This window comes from Bactrocera neohumeralis, unplaced genomic scaffold (assembly GCF_024586455.1).
Source record: "Bactrocera neohumeralis isolate Rockhampton unplaced genomic scaffold, APGP_CSIRO_Bneo_wtdbg2-racon-allhic-juicebox.fasta_v2 ctg7631, whole genome shotgun sequence".
In the NCBI taxonomy this organism is placed as follows: domain Eukaryota; kingdom Metazoa; phylum Arthropoda; class Insecta; order Diptera; family Tephritidae; genus Bactrocera; species Bactrocera neohumeralis.
The window spans coordinates 1-19,502 of record NW_026094408.1 but is presented as its reverse complement, the minus strand read 5'-3'; the positions used below and the strand labels follow the sequence as shown (position 1 = coordinate 19,502).

Sequence of the window (19,502 nt, the reverse complement as noted above, 5' to 3'; positions counted from 1 at the left end):
GCTTGTTTTGCGCGTTACTGGCGCCGAGACAGTCCAGCTCCTTCTGGTGCTGCAGCTTCTCCTGAAGGACAAGGACACGACCACGCTCCTCGTTCAGCTGCGGGACGACGGCTGCCTGGTCACGGCGGAGGGCGGCAATGGTGTCGTCCCTTGACTGCACCGACTGCCGCAGCTCCTCTGCCGTTTTGCGGGCCAATTCCTCGACCTCCTCCGCGTGCTTGGTCAAGCGGCGGCACTCGGCGGCGCGGTCCTCCAGTTCAGCACGCAGCTTCTGGTTGTCCTCCTCCGCTAGCTTCAGATCCTTTTGGCGACGCGTCTCATGCTGGGCTTCTTGTGCGGCTTCCTTCAACGCGTTGGCACGCGCTGCCTCCATCTCAGCGCGGTGCTGCATCTCAAGCCATCTCCAGTGACTTGGCAGAGAGCTCTTTTCGCGCAGCTTGCTCGGCAGCATTTGCCGCGCCAAGCTGCTGACGCAGGGCGGTGCAGTTGGCCTCATGGCTGCGCGACTCTTCACGCGCGGAGGCGATGGTCTGCTTCTGCGCGTCTATCTCACGCTGGAGCTCCTCCACATGCTCGCGCAGCACCCTCATCTCCTGGCGGTGCGCTTGGGTCTCTGCCTCAGCTGCCTTCATGAGCTTCTCCGCCTGGTCCTTGTCCTCGCTGCAGGCGAGTGCACGCCTCTCTGCCTGCGCGAAGCCGGTTCTGTGCCTGCTCAAGTCCCGTCTTGCGCTGTCAAGGGTGTCAGTCTTGGCCGCCACCGCCGCCTGCGCCTTTGCAAGCTGCTCCTGCAGCTGGCGAACGTTTCGGTTGAGAGCTGCAGCTCCTTCGCGAGTCCTTTGCTGTCGCCAGCGTGGTCAGCCAGTGCCGCCTTGTAGCGCTCCAGGCGGGCTGCCATGTCATTGAGGTCGGCCTCCTTTCGCGCGTCGCACCTCCTCCAGTGCGGCGGCATGCCTGTGTTGCAGGTCCTGAACGGCCTTGTCGTGCAGCAGCTCGGCGCGGCGCAGTTCTTCCTCGCGGGTGCGCAGTTGTTCCTGCGCCTGGTGCATCTTGGCGGTCGCCTCTCCGCCTTGGTTCGTAGGCTGGCCTGCTCGTGGGAGAGTCGGTGCTGCATCTCGCTCACCTGCTGCTGCGCGTGCCGCAGCTCGTGCTGCAGCCGAGTTGCCTCTTCCTTGTGGCTGGCGTCGGACGCCAACGCAGTGGCAAGCCGGTCCTTTAGCTCCCCAACGACGCGGCCATGTTCCTCGCGCAGGGAATTCAGCGCAGCGCTAGCATCGCGCACGGCGACCTCCTTTGCCCGCACCTCGCGCTCGCGACCTTGGGCGTCGGCTTGCCACTGCTGCAGCTGCTCCTGCGCGGCCCGCAGCTGCGCCTGATGGGTCTCGCGCGCAGTGTCAGCGGCCGTCTTGGTTCTCTCCAACTGCACACGCAGTTCTTGCATCACTTCCTGTAGCACGCCGAACCTCTTCCGTCTTGGCGGCGACCTTCCGCACGAGCTCGTCGGTGCTGTCGGTGGATTTCACAGCCGCATCCTTCCAACGCGCGCCTCTGCCTCTGCCACCTCTACCTGGTGGCCCAGCTCTTGACGCACCAGCCGCAGCTGCTGCTTTGTCTCCTCCGCCGCCTTGTCGCTCTGCTCGCGCTGTGCAGCGAGGTCGTTCAGCCGCTGCTGCCCCTGGCTGTTCACGACGCAGGTCCTTGGCCTCGTCCTCAGCGGCCTGCAGCTTCCCGCGCCATTCCACCGTCAGCCGCTCCAGCTCGCGGGCGCGCGCGGCTGCCTGCTGCTCAAGTTCGCTGGTTCGGCGGTTGTAGTCGTCGACTGGGACCATGTGCCGCATCCTGCGCGGCCGCCGTGGCAGCGTCCTCGGCGTCGTGGCGGCCACTTCGCTTTCATGAAGACGCGCCGCGAGTCTTGGCATTGGCCGCGGCTGCCTCCGCGTCTCGCTGGGCAATGGCCACAAGCGCCGCCTGGTGCTCCTTCTCCTTCTCCAACGAAGCGCGGTCTGCCTCGAGCGCTGACCACTGCCGAGCCTTCTCCTCTGCCTCCGCCTGAACGTTGGCTCGCAAGTCCCGTTCAGCGGTGACGATGGTTTGCAGCTGTTGCTGTGTGTCTGCGAGCTCCTTCTTGAGGGCCTCAGTGTTGTTGACTAGCTTCCCCATTGGCGTCGTCCGCCTCGGCCTTCACCTTTAGTTTGCGCGCAGCGCTGGCTCGTGTCTCGAGGTCAGACTTGAGCTTTGTCACTTTGGTGCGTAGCGCTTCCTCTTTTCTGCTGCGCAGCGCGGAATTCCTCACTTGCCTTGATCAGCCGATGAATCTCGTCATCTTTGTCGTTAATGACTCGGTATGTACTCCTCCAGTACTTGATCCATGTTCGCCATGTTGACCACGGTGCAGACAAACGCGTGCGTCTGTGTGTATGTGTGTGTGTGCTAAAGGCCCGTTTTAGTAGAAACGATCTTTTGCTCTAGCTGTTGACTCTTTTTTTTTCTGTCACTCTATTGTTAGTATGAATATGTATGCAGATGTTTGTGTACGTGACCAAACATGAGATAGGATGAATCTCCCGATTAGCAGGCAGCTTTGTGTAGCTGCGCTTCTCGAGTAACCGGCACAACAAAGAGGAGAGAAAAGGAAGTGTGGACAGAGATTGTGTGCAACGCAGACTACACGTGTGAAATACAACAACCACCACAGAAACTCGTGTATTCGGGCATGCATTTCCTTTCTTTTTTTTTGTGTGTGTGTGTGCTTGTTTACGGGTGTGATTGTTGGCCGCTGCTACAATGGACCCCGTTTGTGAATCTAGAACGTGCGACACACCGATGGTACGCAACAGTGGGAGGAAAAAGTGAGGAGAACAAGGAGAATAAATCCGCAGCACGCCGCACAAGGAGCGTAGCATCCGTATTTACTTTGTCACCTCAACGGTGGAAAACAAATGGACAACTCTATGAGGGAGCGTCTCCTTCAGTTCCTCCCTCGTCTTTGCGCTAGCCAACACGAGCATGCCCCGGCTGCCGGCCGGCACAGTGGTGCCACGCAGCGCATTGTCTTCGAGCAGCTCCTTCAAGACACCCGCCACCTTTAAAATTGTGCTCTCCTCGACAACCCACACCACGCATTTTGCCTTTGCGAGCGGCCGCTGCAGTGCCTGCTGGAGCTCTCCCACGTCGGCCAGCTTGGCGTGGATGCGCTCCACCGCCCACACTGCCTCACAAAGTCCAGTGCATCGACGACGTCTTGCAAAGAGGATCCAGCGATGTGTGCGTGGGTGCCAGAGATTGCTGGCGCGGCGCGTGTACAGTTTCGTCGCCAGCTGCCGCGCTGCACTGCCTGGCTCAGCGCGCATGAAGGCCGACTCCGCGCATCCGCACGGTAGCGCGCGTCCTCCGTTCTTCCTGCGGGGCCGCCAATAGGGCCCACCGGGAGCCGTGCCAAAAACACGAAAAACACCCCCAGCGCAAGCAAAGACCCGCTAGCCAGAAAGCGATGGTCGTGCGCGTTGTCGACGGGGCGGTGGCACCCTTCGCGTTCGCCTGCGTGCTAGCCGCCGAGTTTTTGAGCTGCTTGGCGCTGCGGCTGGCTGCTCTTGGGCGTCGGGCGACGCTTGTGTTCCGTTTTTTGGTCTCCTTTCCCTCTTTTTTGGCCTCTAGCTCTGGATCACTGTCGCCGTCGTGCAGCTTTGCTTCCACCTTTTGGGTGGCATCTTCAAAGACAACACAGCGACGGCAAAAAGGAATGAAAATGAGTGCCCAAATGGTACAGGGCAAATCCACCGTTTCGTTTCTTTTCTTTTTGAGAAAATGCCCTTCCCCGCGCGTGGTTTAGCTAATGAGAGAAAGAGAGAAAGAAAGACAGAGAAAAAGGAATAATGAGCGAGAGGGCACACACACACACACACACACACACAGGGCTGGGGTGAGGGGCACGACAAGAGATGTCAAGCATTTGCAAAAAGTGCTTCAAAAAAAAAAAAAACGTTTGTTCGTCGTTTCAGACCTCGTCTGTTTCTTTTTCCCTTTTTTGCACGCTCCAAGTGCATTGCTTTCTGTCTGGCATATTACAGGGGAGTGTGAAGAACAAGCAGAAACGCGGTCTCAACCAAAACAAGCGCACCACTGAAAGGGGGAACAGGCGCAGCTCACCGCGGAGCCTCTGGTGAGTCTTCTAACTGCTGCCTGTAATCTTCGTAGTAGCTGAGCCCTCGCGGAGGCTAGGATGCCGCGAGGCTAAGCGCATCACGGCGTTCTTATCCCGGGCGCCAGGGAGCCATTCCTCACTGTGCATGTGACGCACCAACTGAGCGGCGTACAGCTCATCGTCGGCGACTTCGCAGGCCTCGAGGAGGTGTGAAGGTGTACGGCAAAAAACGGCACGCCCTCCTTTTCCTGCTCCCTCCCCGCTGCCACCGCGCCGGCCGCGTCCCCGCGCTCCGCCCGCGAGCGTATAAGGGCGAGGTAGCAAACGCTGTCCAGCAGCATCGTCTTGGCGTACATCGTGAACACCTCCTCGACGCGGTCGTACTGTCTAGCCTCGGTGCAGGCTGCAAGGACGCTGCCGACGCACACCACGTCCGGTCGAATAGACTCCCGCTTCATCTGGTTGAGCACAACGAGGGTCTGCTCCCACGCGGCTGGCTGCACGCACTGGCGCAGGATGTTGCTGTAGTGCGCCACGTTGAGCGCGACACCTTCTGCCGTGCGGTGTGCCACACAGCTCGCTCGCCCGGAACCAGTTGTTGGCGCTGTTCAGGAGCTCCTGCTGCAGCGCGTACACATGACCGAACTGGCATCCAGCCGCCATACCGCGGGAGCCACCCCCGGCCGGAGCTCCGAGGGTGCATTCGAGAGACCTTTCGTTGCGGCGCGTTCACGAAAGGAGGTTTGAAAAAAAAAAAAAATGAGAGCCCTACAAGCAACGGGGAAAGGTGGAAGCGAAGCAAGAGAATTGGACTTTGAGCAGCGCAGATACGCCTCGCAGTCAGCAAAGATGGACGCATGGGGGTACACTGGTAGCAACGCAGCTGTGCCGCATTCGGCTTCATTTGTTAGGTTTGGAAATGAGCGTACAGTACGGGGATAAAGTACAAAAAGGAAGTGAATCATGAAAGAGAATCCGCAGTGGGAGAAACAGAACCTTGGAGAGAAACTTCAGCGACTGCACTCACACACGCGATGGCAGGAGGCATATTGGGAAGTAGCGGGGAAAGATCCCCGCTATGGCAGGAAGCGCGCCTTCGGCACGCAGCGTAGTGATGCCCCAGGGGATCCTCAATCGGAACGAGTGCTTACTTCGAGCGCTGGCGCATGCGACGGCGGCGAAGCTTCAGGCGCGCTTTATGCGCTTCTTCTTCCACTTCGGGCGCATGCCCCGCGGGCGACTGACGGTACCCATGACTCTATTGTGTGATAAGAAGAGGGGGAAAAAAAGAGAAAGAAAGAAGAAAGGCGAGGTGATAGGAGGATAGGGTATAAAGACGCATGACAGCAATTGAAAGAAATTCCCTCGCAGGACGGTGCAGCCGTACCACAGGAGTTCCTGAGAAGAATAGGAAAGAGAACTGAGGGCGGGGAAACAGCAGTCAACTGCCCAGAGCGTAAAGACTCGACTCGAGAGGCCCCTCCATGTCGCAGTCGCCGTGTTACAATTCTCGTTTGCCTTTTTTTGTTTTGTTTTGACCATGATCGTTCCGATAACGTGAAAAAGGATAAATGAAAGAAAAGCACGTGAACAGGGTGACCAAGTGGGAAGACGCCCTTGGTGTGGTCGGTGCCGTGACACGGTCGCTCCTATCGCTCCCTTACGCAACATAGAAACGCAAGACGTGTGGTGTGGTGGTCAAAGATGGAACGGTCCAGTAAGGAGTACGAGAAAAGAGCGCACTCCTCTCTCAGCCAGAACGCGCATCTTTGCTCTTCACCTCAAGCACAGGAGCAGTTCAACGGAACGGATCTAACGTCCTCGGAGAAGGGACGCTCGTCTTACTTCGAACGCTGGCGCATGCGACGGCGGCGAAGCTTCAGGCGCTTTATGCGCTCTTCTTCCACTTCGGGCGCATGCCCCGCGGGCGGCTGACGGTACCCATGACTCTATTGTGTGATAAGAAGAGAAAAGAGAGAGAAAGAGAGAGGAGAAGAGAGCGAAGGGTGCAGCTAGACGGGATAGGGCGTGATGTGGAGGCGTATGCATGCACTGAATACGTCGCAAGAGGAGCTGGGCAACTGCTCCGTGTGTGCACCACACCGGCGCTTTGGAAAAAACGTGACCATTGAATCAATCACAACACGTCTTTTTATTCTTTTCTTTTTGTGTGTGTTTGTGTGAGAACACGGAAGGTCAAATGATGAAATGAGTCGTGGCAGAAAACAAAAACGCTGTTGAACGCATTGGGCGGCGTGTGGCGAGTAAAAATGCGGGCGCCAAGGGGGCTCTGCTCTGCCTTGAAAAGGAGACAAGTTTCTCCATCCTTTATTCAACACTTCGTTCCTCCATTATTCCATGAGAGACCTTTTCAAAAGAAGAAGGCCGAGAGGGGAGGTGCTTACTTCGAGCGCTGGCGCATGCGACGGCGGCGAAGCTTCAGGCGCTTTATGCGCTTCTTCTTCCACTTCGGGCGCATGCCCCGCGGGCGGCTGACGGTACCCATGATTCTATCGTGTGTGATAAGAAGAAGGGAAAAGAGAAGGAAGAAAGAAAGGAGGGAGGAAGGAGAGAGAGTAAAGAAGACAAAGCCGTCAAAGATGAGTCATGTGCAGCGAGACACCTACCTGATGGAGTTGTACCAACGAGTGAGCTGCGCACCACAATGAGCGCTACACATCTTTGTTGCAGTAGGAGTTGAAATAAGCACCTTCTCCTTTTCTTGTTTCTTAAATAAAATCTCGACGGTAGACGATGAAATGAGTCGTACAGAAAAACAGGAAACGCTATTGAACGCATTGGGTGGCGTGTGGCGAGTAAAGTGCGGGCGCCAAGGGGCTCTGCTCTGCCTTGAAAGGGAGACAAGTTTCCCCATCCCTCTTTCAACACTTCGTTCCTCCATTATTCCGAGAGACCTTCTTCAAAAGAAGAAGGCCGAGAAAGGAGGAGTGCTTACTTCGAGCGCTGGCGCATGCGACGGCGGCGAAGCTTCAGGCGCTTTATGCGCTTCTTCTTCCACTTCGGGCGCATGCCCCGCGGGCGGCTGACGGTACCCATGACTCTATTGTGTGATAAGAAGAGGGGGAAAGAGAGAGGAAGAAAGAAGAGAGAAGCGAGTGGGAGTTCGTTAAAGGTTTGAGCGAAGTTAGCAGCAGTAGCAGCGAGCAACCATTGAGCCGTCCGCTCGTTGCAACCAGTTTTACGCAAGCACCGCCGTGGATCCGTTCCATCAAGTAGGCCAATGCTACTAGAGGCTTCTCAGCATCCGCTGGGCTGCGTGTTTCTTCGTTTTCATCTTTACTTGTGTGTTGAATAAAAAATGATAAAGAAAAAGAAACAACTAATACCGTTGCGTGAACCACACAAGAGTAAAAGGGTGGGGCGGACGGAGTAAGTCTTCCCTTTCCTTAGTTGGGGACCTTGAGCTTGCCCTCGCGGACCTTTGTTCTGGATCTCCATGGGGTGGTCGCCGTCCACGGTGCAGCCGACGGACACGGCGGTGCCGAGGACCTCCATCACGACGGACTTGAGGTTGGCACCCATGGACTTGCCCTGCGCCTCCTTGGCGATCTTGATGATCTCAGCGAAGGCGATGTTGCCGTCGTGCTTCACGTTCTTGACCTTCTTGCGGTCGCGCGCCGGCTCCTGAGGGCGCGGATGAGTCGGGAGGCACGGAAGGGGTGACGACTACGGTCGCGACGCGGTTCTTGACGCGCAGCTCGCGGTGACCTTGAGGCCCTTCCAGTCCTTGGTGGACTTGGCGATGTCCTCACCGATCTTCTTGGCGTTGAGACCTAGAGGGCCGACCTTGGGGGCGAGGGAGGCGGTAGCCGCCACCTCACCGCCGACGGCGCGCACCACGACGACGATCTCCTGGGTGGGGTCGAACTTCGGCGGCATGATGATGAGCCAACTAACGTGTGGAGAGCTTCACAAGCGGCAAAAGAAAAGGAAAGGGAGACGTTACAAGTCTTTTCAATTCATCCAGCAGAGACGGTGCAGAGCGACGAGCAGACACCCTCTTGGAACAGACGGTACCATCGTTTGTTTGTGTGTTTGTTTTCCGTTCACTCTCAGCCTTCACTGCGAAACAGTGGAGCGGAAAGAGGTGAGCATTGGAAAAGAATTGACATCGCAATGAGAAGAAGTAGTAATCTAATGGTGTATGAATGAGGAGAAAGGGAGGAGGAAGAAAAGAGGGAGAGAAAAGGAAAGTGCTGTGCAACTGTGGCAGGTGATTGCAAACCTCTTTCCATTTCCACTTTTCCCCTACTGCCGCTGGAGTAGCTGATTCCATTTCTCGCTGAGCCAGACCGCCTCTTCCGCATCGGCGGTCCCCAAAAGAAGAGCGTGCGAGCGGGAAAGGGAAGCAAAGGAGGGCCGAATCTCTTGACCTGCGTGTCTTTTCACCTCGGCTGTGTACTATCACGCGCACGGCACGGATGTTGGCCACTGGCATCGCGAGGCAGTTGCGCTCCCCGAAAAGCTCCTGGTGCTGTGCAGTGTCCGGAAAGCCACTGATGCGTCGCCTCTCCCGCGCAGCAGGCCAGCCTTGCGCAGACGACGCTCAAAGGTGTCCGCGGGGATGGCGATGAGGTGCTGATGGTCCACGTCAGGCACGCATACACCGGCGTCTCGGCATCGCGTTGGCGGCAACCCTTGATCTGCGCGTCGTGCTCACAAAGCGCCGAGGCTGGCACAGACAAAGCAATGGGTCCTTGCGTTCGATCTCATGGCCCTGCCATCGCGCGAGTGATCCCAGTGAGTCACCCAACGAGAACTTCTCGGTGAAACGACCATGGTTTACCTCTGGCTGTCGAGTTTCCATGGAGACAGACGGGGTGGGCTGCTGCCAGTGCCGTACCGCAGCCGCAAAAGTGCGGATGGCCCATTGCGCTGGGCGAGCGGCGTCTGGTCCGCCAACTCGACAGGACGCTGCTTCCGCCAAGAAGGCGCGTCCGGTGGTCCACAGAGGGGGACGACAGGCTGCGCGGCGGTGCTATTCTTGGCTGGGTCGCGGTGGGGATGTGCGCGCTATCGCCTCCATCGTAGTCCGCTGGTGCGCGACAAGGACGATGCCAACGAAGAAGACATTGGATCGGCCAAGCACTCGAAAGGGGAGCGAGGCACGGTGCAGCGACCACTCGCTCGTACTCTAATCCGGACGGGGGCCGTGGGACTACAACTGCTAGTTCGTGCTCGCGTACGCAGCTGTCTGGGTCGCCAGCAGCAGTGGGGCAAGGGGAACCGATCCCCGTTGGCTGGTCGTGGTGCGCGGACGGTGGTGACGAGGACTGCTACGGTGCTGCCGATGGTGGTGTCGCCGGTGCCGTCGTCGTGGGCTCACTGTCGCCGTTGTTGGACGCGATGCGGAGCGCTCTTCGGCGGCGACGTCCCAACGCTGCTGCTCGCCAGCCCAGGAGATGTGCTCCGGGAGGTACTGGCAGGTCCGCCTCATCCATCTCAGCCGCCGCCATGGAGTGAGGCGAGCTCAGCAGTGCGCTGCTATCGCCAAACCGCTTCGGCGATGGAGTGGCACTGGCAGTGCCCACGAGGCTATCTTCGTCAACGCGCGCTGGACCGCTTCCCGCCACGCCGCAAAGCTCGCAGCGTCAGGGGCGGTGAGAACAACGCGACGGCCACCATCCAAGAAAAAGAAGCTGGCGCTGTTTGGAGTCGACTTCAGCCTCCTCGACAGCCGAAAGGCGCAAGTACACCGCCGTGAGCGCGGTCGTTTCTTGCCTAAAGCGTCCTGTCAACAACGAGTGCGTCAGTTCACACCACAACTGAGCGTAGCGCTGGCTGTTGACCTGTGTTGGCAGACTGCTCTCGCTCGGTGAATAATCTTCCCAGTCAAGGAAGCCAGCGAGGTGCACTGACGGCCATCCCGTCATTTGCGCGCTTGTTCGGTCAAAGAGAGTGTTGAACAACTACAAACAAAGGGACGAGTATGGGCGTGTTTCTCCTTGTACTGTCCAGGGCGTGGCCCAAGAAATGTGTCGACGCAAAGCACAGTTAAAGAGGAACGAAAAGACGTGTTGCCGGTCCCCATCGGAGAAAGGTAGAGTGTGCGCTTGAATCGCTGCCGTGGTGATCCTCACGAAAAGAACGAAGAGCTGTCCAAAAGAGGACATACAGGAATGCTCTGTTTCGTCATATATATATATATATATATATATTTTATATTTTTTGTGTAGAGTGTGTGTGACGTTGGCGTAGTCCGCTCAGCGTAGAAAAAGCAAAACAAAAGGCAAAAGAAGAAGGGGAAAGGGCGGTGGGGGTGTTGACCACATGAAGTCGAACACGACGTCGTGCAGGTGGTCCAAGTGAAGAAGTGTCCTTTTTTTGCTGCATGGGTCAGTACGGAGAGAGGATTCGTGTGACGCCGCGCCATCATCCTCTGAGCGATAGCGCCACTCGTCCCGCTTCCTTTCCCTATCCACGCGATACGAAAAGCGGTCCGCTACGACGAGACTACACCCATCGGCGTTTCCTCCGCCTCCATTCGCGGGCGGAGTAGAGAGGCAAACAAAAAAAGGGGGGAGCAGGCACAGCCACCCGACGCGGGTCAAATAATGACGCGGACCGACGACGGCAAAGAGCTCAGTGCAAGGCGGTCGTGCGCGGTGAGAGTCGCCTCGTCGAACCGCAGCTCCTTCAGCCCCACGGAGGCTTGCACCCACTCCCACACCCCTAACACGTTGGCTTCGCGCAGATCCACCACCTCAAGGGCCGTTGCTACCCGCAGCAGTTCACCAATGGGCCGCCAGTTAAGCACGCGGGTACAGCCGACGAGGTAAAGCTCCCGCAGAGAGACGCAGTTGGGCAGCCAGCTAATGTCTCGCACGGCGGAGAAGGCCATGTTCAAAAACGCGCAGCTCTCGCAGGTGGCCAATCGCGTCAATGTCATTCACAGGCGTGTCCGTCGCGCCTTGCATCCACAGCGCCTCCAACTGCGTGCAGGCCCGCAGCCAGTGGACGGTGGGGAAGCTGTGCAAGCCGATGTTTAGGTGGCGCAGAAAGGCCAGCTCGCCAATCGCGGTGCCGTCCGTGATACCGGCGCAGCCATAGAGGAACAACTGTTCCAGTTCCGTGCATCCGGCAATCCAGCCAATGCCGTTGAGGCGACCGTAGTTGCAGTTAAGCAGACGAAGGCGATGGAGCTGACCGATGGGTGACCAATCCCAATGCCATCACACCCGTGAAGCTTCAACACCTCCAGCTGCGAGACATTCGACAGCCAGGAGATGTCGGAAAGGTTAGAGGCCGTCGCATTTAACTCGCGCAAACTGCCGAGGACCTCGCCAGCGGCCGACCAATCCTTCACTGACGTCAAGCCATCGGCGTAGAGGACCTCCAGTGAAGGAAAACAACAGCACCACTGCGCGTAAGGAAGCGATCATCGTCTCCCCAATGTCGAGTACGCGCAGACTAGGAACCCGCCCATCCGTTCTGCCCGCAGACCACTGCGCGTTCAGCTCACCGAGCGAAGGCACGTGCAGTTCCGCAATACAAGTGTGTGCAGGTACGGCGTCAGTGGCAGCGGCAGCTGCGTCATCTGCCAGGACAGCATGCTGAGTGACATGACCAACGGCGCTGCCTCGCCCAGAAAACTGGCGTTGTGGGTGTTGGTGACCACATGGAGAGGGACGCCATGAAAGGCACCGTAGTAGGGACGCGTCAGCCACCACATGGACACTGCCAGAATGTCCTTTGCAGAGATGCCACGGTTGTGGAAGAGGGCGTCGTCATAAAAGAAGGTCAAGTGTCGCTCCGGTTCTAACCGTTCTGTCAGCGTTAGTCGCAAAGTCAAACGGCCGTTCTTCAAGCCGGGACCAACGTGCTCTAGAGAGATACGCATGCCCTCTCCTCCACACAGCTCAGAGCCAAAACTACACTTCCCCCATTGGGCTATCGACCGGCACGCCGCCAAAGACAACATGACGGCGAGAAACTAAAAAAGAGAATTGCCAGAGTGGGCAATGTGGTGCTCCTGGCTCGGAGCAAAAGACGTTAGGCTTCGATTTCAATAGGTCGATGCCGGGAAGAAAAAGGGGAGGGGGGAAGAGAACCAGGGCGGATAGCACAAAATGGTTTGCTATCGGTTTTGTTTTCTCCGTTAGTGCGAGCAAACACTCAGCACGTCGCAGATTTCGATGCTTCTTTTGGATGACACTTTGGCTCACATTTTGAATCTCCATTTTGGAAACAGCACGCTATGTTGAAAGCGTACTGCAAAATCGAGACACCCTTTCCGCAACATTGTGGAAGAATGCCGTTCAAATTCTGTGGTGCGTTCATTTCATCTCTGTGTGTGTGTGTGTGTGTGTGTATGAGTGTATGAGCGTGTGAGCTCAGTGGTGTCGATTACGCGCTCCGTGGTAACGACAAACGCGCCTTCGTCGTCCACGTCCACGAGTTCACGCCGTCACCTTCGCCGCTGAATGTTGCAACGTCTCCGGTGCATGTGGCGTCCACCAATGTCCCCACGTCCTCTACCACTTGCTGCATCACAACTCTGCCGTTTTTCAACGGCGAGCATCGGCTTCACTCGCTCGACAACCAGGCTCACAGCATCGACGCTGGCAGCCATGGGCACGCCACAGGTGTCGCAACTCATATCAAGGATTGTCCTCTCCGCAATTTCCCGTGCCGTCTGCAGCGAGACGGAAGAAAAGGAAAGGTGCGCATGACGGACGTTGACAGGTGCGAGTACAGTTCGCGGAACTCTGCGTCAATCAGCGATTTGATTTCTTCGATGCCCTCTTCCTTGCGTGCGGCCTTCCCGTCCAAAGTCGGTGGTCAGAATCACAATGAGGACCGAAAGGTCTACAGACGGGTACTCGGGGAACGCCTTGCTGCGACCCAGCACCAACAGGAGCCGCACCTTGTCCGGGTGCAGGAAGAGAGCTCATTGACCACCAGCACCCCGTTGCCAGGAACCGCCTCGCGTGTCGCACAATCAGCGGAACAACCGCGCGACGAAACTCTGGCAGACTCATTCCGTCATACGCGGTGCCCGAGAGGACGAGCGTAGAGTCACCGACGGCGCATCGACTGCCGGCACACCGCTGCCCGAGCGCCAGCGACACGGCCTCGGCAGTTCGTGTTTTACCGACGCCGTTGTCACCCGCAAAATGCATAATCAGCGGCTCGCTGGGGTGCAACAGCTTTCGTTCCACCGCCTTCACAATGCCGTCAAGGACGAACTGCCTCACCATGCGTGGCAGCAGATAGCGCAGCCTTGCCCTCGCGTACTCCTGGAAGGGACGAGCCCCCGGGGCCAGAGGTTCGTAATGCATGAGACATGCTAGACTGCCAAAGAGGGTCAGGCGTGGGGAGTGACACAGCGGGAGGCTCTACGCAGTCCATCGACGACAGGCCCAGCTTGCCCGCGGGTGAGGCTGGCACGAGATACCGAGAGAGCGTCGAACCCCTACAGTCCACCGCACAGCAGAGTCGCTGCCAGGACGGCGACCAGAGCGGCAACGGTGGCAGGAAAACCACACGAACACATTGGGCCCCTTTGAAGAGTATGAAACCTAACGGAAGCCGCCTGCGCTATAGCTTGGTTGCTCGGGTGCGCACTTTCCTTTCGCCCCCCTTTTTCCATGGAGGCGCTTAGAAGCTACTAGAGGAGTTTTTGTTGTTGTTGTTTTTAAACGGTCAAAGTGGAGAGAGGCAAAGAAAAGAAAAGTGCGGAAAAGGACCACATGACGAATTGCCGGGAAGAATCGGAGCAATCTCTCACTTCAAATCCGTCGCAAAGGGCCGAGGGCATGGGCGCCGTCGCTGTGAGCCATCCGTCGGCAACACACAGCAAAAAGAAAAGAAAAACAAGACATCGGTGTCGTCTCCCACGATGAAAAAGAGACGCAGTACGTCGGAACGCGGAGTCCAGTTATAAGCGTTGTCCTTTTGTTGTTTAGAAAAAAGGGTACTACAAGGCACAAAGAGCAGCAGCAGCGTCGGGAACAGACGGGCAGCGGAACGGAATCGCCGAAGGAGGAAAAACGACTGACGCGCAAAGAGGAGAGGTCCACTCGCCAGTCATCCATTCTGCCTGCTGCGAACAGGGTGCAGGCGCACGCGTCCACAACCCATGGCTGCAGATCCTCGACTCGCTTTCAGAGGTTGATGCAAGAACGAAAAAAATAGCAAAATGCTCCTGTGCGGCGTCGTCACGGAGAAGAGAGCGAAGGGCCGACAATGAGGACCTCAGTGTGTTGAGTACTTCATAGTTGTTGAATACAAGTTGAGTCCGGAAAAGAAAAAGGTAGTTTTTTTTATGGAATAGAAGAAGAAAAGAAGGAGAAACAGAGAAGACTTAGATTGCCGGAGTTGGCAATGATAGATTATAAAAAAGAAAAGGCTCATTGAAGAAACAGAATTAACTGAAAAAAATACTAATCCGCGTCAAGGTACAAACTCTCGTCGCGCACGCGGACCGGGAGGTTTTGCGAAACGCGAGGTACAGCTTTTGGGCGGGAAGGCGCAAGAAAAGGAGAAAAAAAGGTTGAATTCATACACGGTGTTTTTGTTTGTTTGTTTGTTTTTTTAAAAAGAAAAGAGTTGTTTGGGCCAAAAAAAAAAATCCCAGTTCCTTTTCCCTCCGCGACGCGTTGTGCCACGTTTAAAGTGTGCGCTCTGACATTCCTTTGATTCGTGCGGCACGCGTCGGGAAAGGGAAAAAGTGGCGGGAAGTGACAAAATGAAAGATTGCGCATGCAGAGGTAGTGTATAGTTCGCTTGTGACGGAAAAACAAAAGGTAAAAAATAAAAAGAAAAGAGGTGACGAGGCCAAGCAAAACTGCTTCAAGTTGATTGTATGCGAAAAAAAAAAAGTGTGAAAAAAGCAACCCAAGAACATATAAAGGAAGCACGAACAGGGGGAAGGGGGGACGTGAAAAAGAGTATCTGTGGCACTGCCAACACCATTAGGCGTCGATCGGGGAGGTAAGCTCCTTGCGCTTCGGGGTGGAGTCCGCAAAGGCGATGGGTTCGTTTGATGAGCTGAAGCTGCCGTCCGGCATGTCCAGCATGGTGCGGATTTTCGCCATGGTCTCTTCGTCAATCTTGTCGGGGCGGAGGTTCTTGATGGGCAACGTAAGGAGGAAAGCCCATTTGGCTGCCATGAAGACGCCCGTCATGGAGCAGAAGTAGCTGTCGCCCTTCCAATTCTGGCGCTTCTGCAGCCCTCGCGCGAAGAGCCAGAGACCAACACCAAGGGCGGCGAGAAACAGAGCGAAGAAGAAGGTCTGCCACAGGGCGCGCTTCCAGCTCGCAACGGGAAACATGACGTACAGCTTCTCGGTTGGCATCAGGAACTGCCAAAGGCGGACCAGAATGAGGGCAATGGTGAGGGAAAAGCCACCGGAGGCCCAATAGTTATCGTAGAGCATGATGAAGAGCACCACGCCGGACACATACGCGCACGCGAAGACGATGTACGACAGCGCCCGGAGGTTGAAAAGGAGCTTCTTCTTTTCTTCGGGGGTCATGGTTTCGTGTTTCGTTTGTGTGTGCTTGCGTGTGTGTGTGTGTGTGTGTGTGTGTGTGTGTGTGTGTGTTCTTGGTCTGTTCTTGTGTGTTGGGTCGGAGAGGTGAGGATCTTCGCAACGTCAAAGACGTCAGTAAAGAAAGAGGGAGAGGGGGAAAATGTTACTTGAAAATAGAATTACTGGGTATTTCTTCTTCGGTGTTAGAATGAAACTTTGGGAACGATGTAGAAAAAAAAAAAAAATGCTTGAAGAAAGGCGCAGAGAGGGATTGAGAGAGGAGAAGTCCGTCGTTGCCTGCAGGGCGCGACGTGACCGATCGCTCGTACAACAAATGAAGACTGAGAAAGAGGGGTGAGAGTGCAGAAGAGGTAAGGGAAGAAGGGGAGAGAAGAGCTGTTTTCCCCTTTTGCTTGCTCGCAACTTCCTTCATTGGGTTCAATCTCGCAATAGCGCCACACGAGTGTGCGGAAGAGAGGGTGACTGACACTGGACAAACAGCAACCCGTTGTCCTTTGAATCGGCCGTTCTACGAAATGATGAACACACCAAAACAAACGATAAAGAAAAAAAACAAAAAAAAGGAAGCAAATCTCGTTTTCAGGCACCGACATAATTGGCAGGCAGGTGCGGCTCAATAGGAGGCTAATCGTACTTCCGCACAATGTCCTCCTCTGCAACACTGCGAGCCGCAACAAAAAAGAAGTCGCTCAGGCGATTCACGTAAACAGTTGCCTGGCGCAGGTGGTCCGTGTACTGTTCAGCGCGTGCTTCGCGTACAGCAATCATACATCGCTCCGCGCGCGGCAGGTAGTGCGGCACACGTGCAGCTGGGCGGAGGCCATGTTACCCCCGCCGGGCAGAATGAAAATACGGAGCGGCTCCAAACGCGCATCCATCGTGTCAATCATCTTCTCCATTTCCATCGTCTTCTCCGGGAATCGGTAGCCCTCCAGGAGCTTCACAATGGAGTGTTCGGCGCCTTTCTCCTTGAACTGCTGCGCCGCAGGTGTCGCCACGACAGTGCCCGCGTTTAGCAGTTCCTGCTGCATCTCCTCGAGCGTCGCCATCAGCTCAATCTCGCCCTTCTGCTGCGTCGCCATGTCCCGCAGCATCGCGCGGGCAAGCCCGACGTGGCTGCTCAGCTCATCCACAGCGCCCAGTGCGTCGAACACGACGTCCGTCTTCTTGCGACGTTCACCTGTGAAAAGCGCTGTTGTGCCCTTGTCGCCCGTCTTGGTGTACACGACGCTGTGGGGAACTTCACCGCCAGACGCAGCGCCGCTCTTTCCGCTGCCGGTGGCGCACTGACGAAGTGCGTGGAAGACCGCTGGAGCCGCCGCTGACGGCATCCGCGTAGACAGCTTCCGGACTCCGAGCAGGCTAGCACAGCGCATGATTTACTGTGTAGGATGGGAGGGGTATATCGATCTTGTTGTAGCTCAAGAGATGTAAAATAATGAATAAAAAAGGATTGTATTCACGGCTACAGGAATCTTTTTTGTGCGCGATGACGTTATCGTTTTGTTCGAGTTTAATCGGTGTTTGTGGTGGTCGCAAGTTATGAAGCGCAAAGTAATAAGCCTATAACACTGAGAGGAAGCCAACCGCGAACAAGTGATCAGTACGCGAGCAACGATGCCTACAGGGTCCCTCACTTGGGTTCGGACGGAAACAACACCCTTTCTTTCTGCATTCGCTGACACATTTGGCTCCGCATGTCTGCTTTTACCGTTGCGTTGTACCTGTAAACAGGCACTGTTTCCATATGTGTGTGTGTGTGTGTGTGAAAGTTACAGAAACGCTTCTGCGACTCCGTGTGGGGGGGGGGGGAACAATGATTGTCCAGACAGTCCTACTGGTACGCCACGTCCCCGAAGCGCGTGTGATTGCCTCTGCCTCAATCCTTCCGGCGACGAGACGCGGGAACGTTTATGTGGCCGTACGGGCAATGCCTGCACCCGGAGCCACAGCACCGGCCGCGGCGAAGATGAGAAAGTCGTGTGAAGACGGTGTAGCCAAGGTCAGGGTCGATGTACGTTTCCTCGCCGTTGGCCACCGCGGCTTCGTGCAGCTGCATGGTGCTAGGAGGGACTCCTTTTCGTTGCTGTTAGGTCCCTCCAATGGAGAGCTTCTTGCACGTGGTAGGCCGCCGGCGGCAGCGATGCGACGAGACAATGGGGAACCAGTCCCAGACGACGACGACGCGTTGCGTTGTTTGCCGCCGCCCCGCGTCAGCGCAGTGGCAAAGGGCCGCCGGAGCATCTTTAACGTCGGTCGGACTACCACCGAACGACGGCGTGGTGCTCAAGGTTCAGCCTTCGTTGTTTGCTTTGCTGTCGTTGCAGTCCTTTAAAACGGGAAAGTGGGAAGGAAACAATGAGGTGGAATCCCGTAGAAGATGTACAAGGCGTGTCAGCGTGTGCCGCGCAGCGTCACGGTTCGCATTCCAAAGAGCTCGTCTCTCTCCGGGGACGAGTACGGTGAGAGTAACAAAGAGTGCTTGCTTCATGTTCTCTGGATCCACGACAATAGCTAACGACCTGCGTTCGCAAAGCCGGAGAGAGGAGGAGGAGAAATGCATAAAGTCGCCTTGCGGAACAAACAGGATCGAGGCACGGTAAGGAAAAGTGGATAGTAAGGGATAGGATAGCAGAAACTAAAAAGCGGGCGTGGCTTCGCCAAGCAGGAAGTTAATCGTACTTCCGCACAATGTCCTCCTCTGCAACACTGCGAGCCGCAACAAAAAAGAAGTCGCTCAGGCGATTCACGTAAACAGTTGCCTGGCGCAGGTGGTCCGTGTACTTCTCCTCATGGGTGTCACCGACAGCAATCATACATCGCTCCGCGCGACGGCAGGTAGTGCGGCACACGTGCAGCTGGGCGGAGGCCATGTTACCCCCGCCGGGCAGAATGAAAATACGGAGCGGCTCCAAACGCGCATCCATCGTGTCAATCATCTTCTCCATTTCCATCGTCTTCTCCGGGAATCGGTAGCCCTCCAGGAGCTTCACAATGGAGTGTTCGGCGCCTTTCTCCTTGAACTGCTGCGCCGCAGGTGTCGCCACGACAGTGCCCGCGTTTAGCAGTTCCTGCTGCATCTCTTCGAGCGTCGCCATCAGCTCAATCTCGCCCTTCTGCTGCGTCGCCATGTCCCGCAGCATCGCGCGGGCAAGCCCGACGTGGCTGCTCAGCTCATCCACAGCGCCCAGTGCGTCGAACACGACGTCCGTCTTCTTGCGACGCTCACCTGTGAAAAGCGCCGACGTGCCTTTGTCGCCCGTCTTGGTGTACACGACGCTGTGGGGAGCCTCCTGGGTCGGTCCGTCTTGCGGTACCCCAGCTTCCCCCTCAACCGCCAGTAGGGCCGACGCGCGCGCTGCAGCGCCGCTGGCTGTCGCGGATGGAATCGCTTTGGGTCGATTCCCAGGAACGTTGATGTGGCCGTATGGGCAATGGCGGCACCGACAACCGCAGCAGCGGCCTTTGCGAAGGTGGGCCAACCGAGTGAACACTGTAAACCCCGTGTCCGGATCAATGTAGGTCTCTTCGCCTCGTGCAACCGCTTCTTCGTGCATGGCGATGACGTCAGGTGCGAGTGTGCGCTCAATGTCATTCGTGCCTGTGAAGGTGGGCGTCGCGCGGGTTGCCAGTGGGCGCTTGCGGACCGGCAACTTCACCGGCGAGAGAGGAGTTTCCTTCGGAGTCGCGCTCCGCCCTCCAGCCAGTGCGCGGTCTCGGTTAAGTAGGATAATCAGCGAAAGCAAACCGCCAGCCGACGCGAGGGCGGCAAAGGACGCTACAAAGGACGCAATGGTTGCGGTGTCAGGCATTTTCCTTGTGTCACGCTCCCTCAGTGATACAAA

General features: G+C 56.7%; 3 protein-coding genes and 1 pseudogene across 3 annotated transcripts; all 4 read right to left on the bottom strand.

Annotated features, from left to right (window-relative positions):
- Positions 1-392: 392 nt before the first annotated feature.
- On the bottom strand, positions 393-1,835 carry LOC126767535 (pleckstrin homology-like domain family B member 3). The gene is made up of 4 exons (XM_050485006.1): positions 1,461-1,835; positions 1,121-1,417; positions 930-1,031; positions 393-791 (listed from the first exon to the last, which is right to left on the bottom strand). Exons 1-4 carry the CDS (start codon positions 1,833-1,835, stop codon positions 393-395), a joined length of 1,173 nt encoding a protein of 390 aa, XP_050340963.1.
- Positions 1,836-7,545: 5,710 nt separating this feature from the next.
- On the bottom strand, positions 7,546-8,038 carry LOC126767538 (60S ribosomal protein L12-like; annotated as a pseudogene).
- Positions 8,039-16,281: 8,243 nt separating this feature from the next.
- On the bottom strand, positions 16,282-16,988 carry LOC126767534 (corrinoid adenosyltransferase MMAB-like). The gene is given in 2 exon segments (XM_050485005.1): positions 16,282-16,442; positions 16,445-16,988. Coding segments are annotated over 2 exon segments (705 nt in total).
- A 1,341-nt stretch (positions 16,989-18,329) lies between these two features.
- On the bottom strand, positions 18,330-19,469 carry LOC126767537 (corrinoid adenosyltransferase MMAB-like). Its single transcript, XM_050485007.1, has one exon. It carries the CDS (start codon positions 19,467-19,469, stop codon positions 18,330-18,332), a length of 1,140 nt encoding a protein of 379 aa, XP_050340964.1.
- Between the last annotated feature and the right edge of the window lie 33 nt (positions 19,470-19,502).

Excerpts from the sequence above, each read along its gene's own strand:
- LOC126767535 (XM_050485006.1), bottom strand. The coding sequence starts at position 1,835 with ATGCGGCACATGGTCCCAGTCGACGACTACAACCGCCGAACCAGCGAA. Across the intron at positions 1,418-1,460 it reads TCGCCGCCAAGACGGAAGAG|TTGGAGAGAACCAAGACGGC; the intron begins GTTCGGCGTGCT and ends CTGCGTGTGCAG. Across the intron at positions 792-929 it reads ATGCCGCCGCACTGGAGGAG|CTGCAGGAGCAGCTTGCAAA; the intron begins GTGCGACGCGCG and ends AACGTTCGCCAG.
- LOC126767537 (XM_050485007.1), bottom strand. The coding sequence starts at position 19,469 with ATGCCTGACACCGCAACCATTGCGTCCTTTGTAGCGTCCTTTGCCGCC.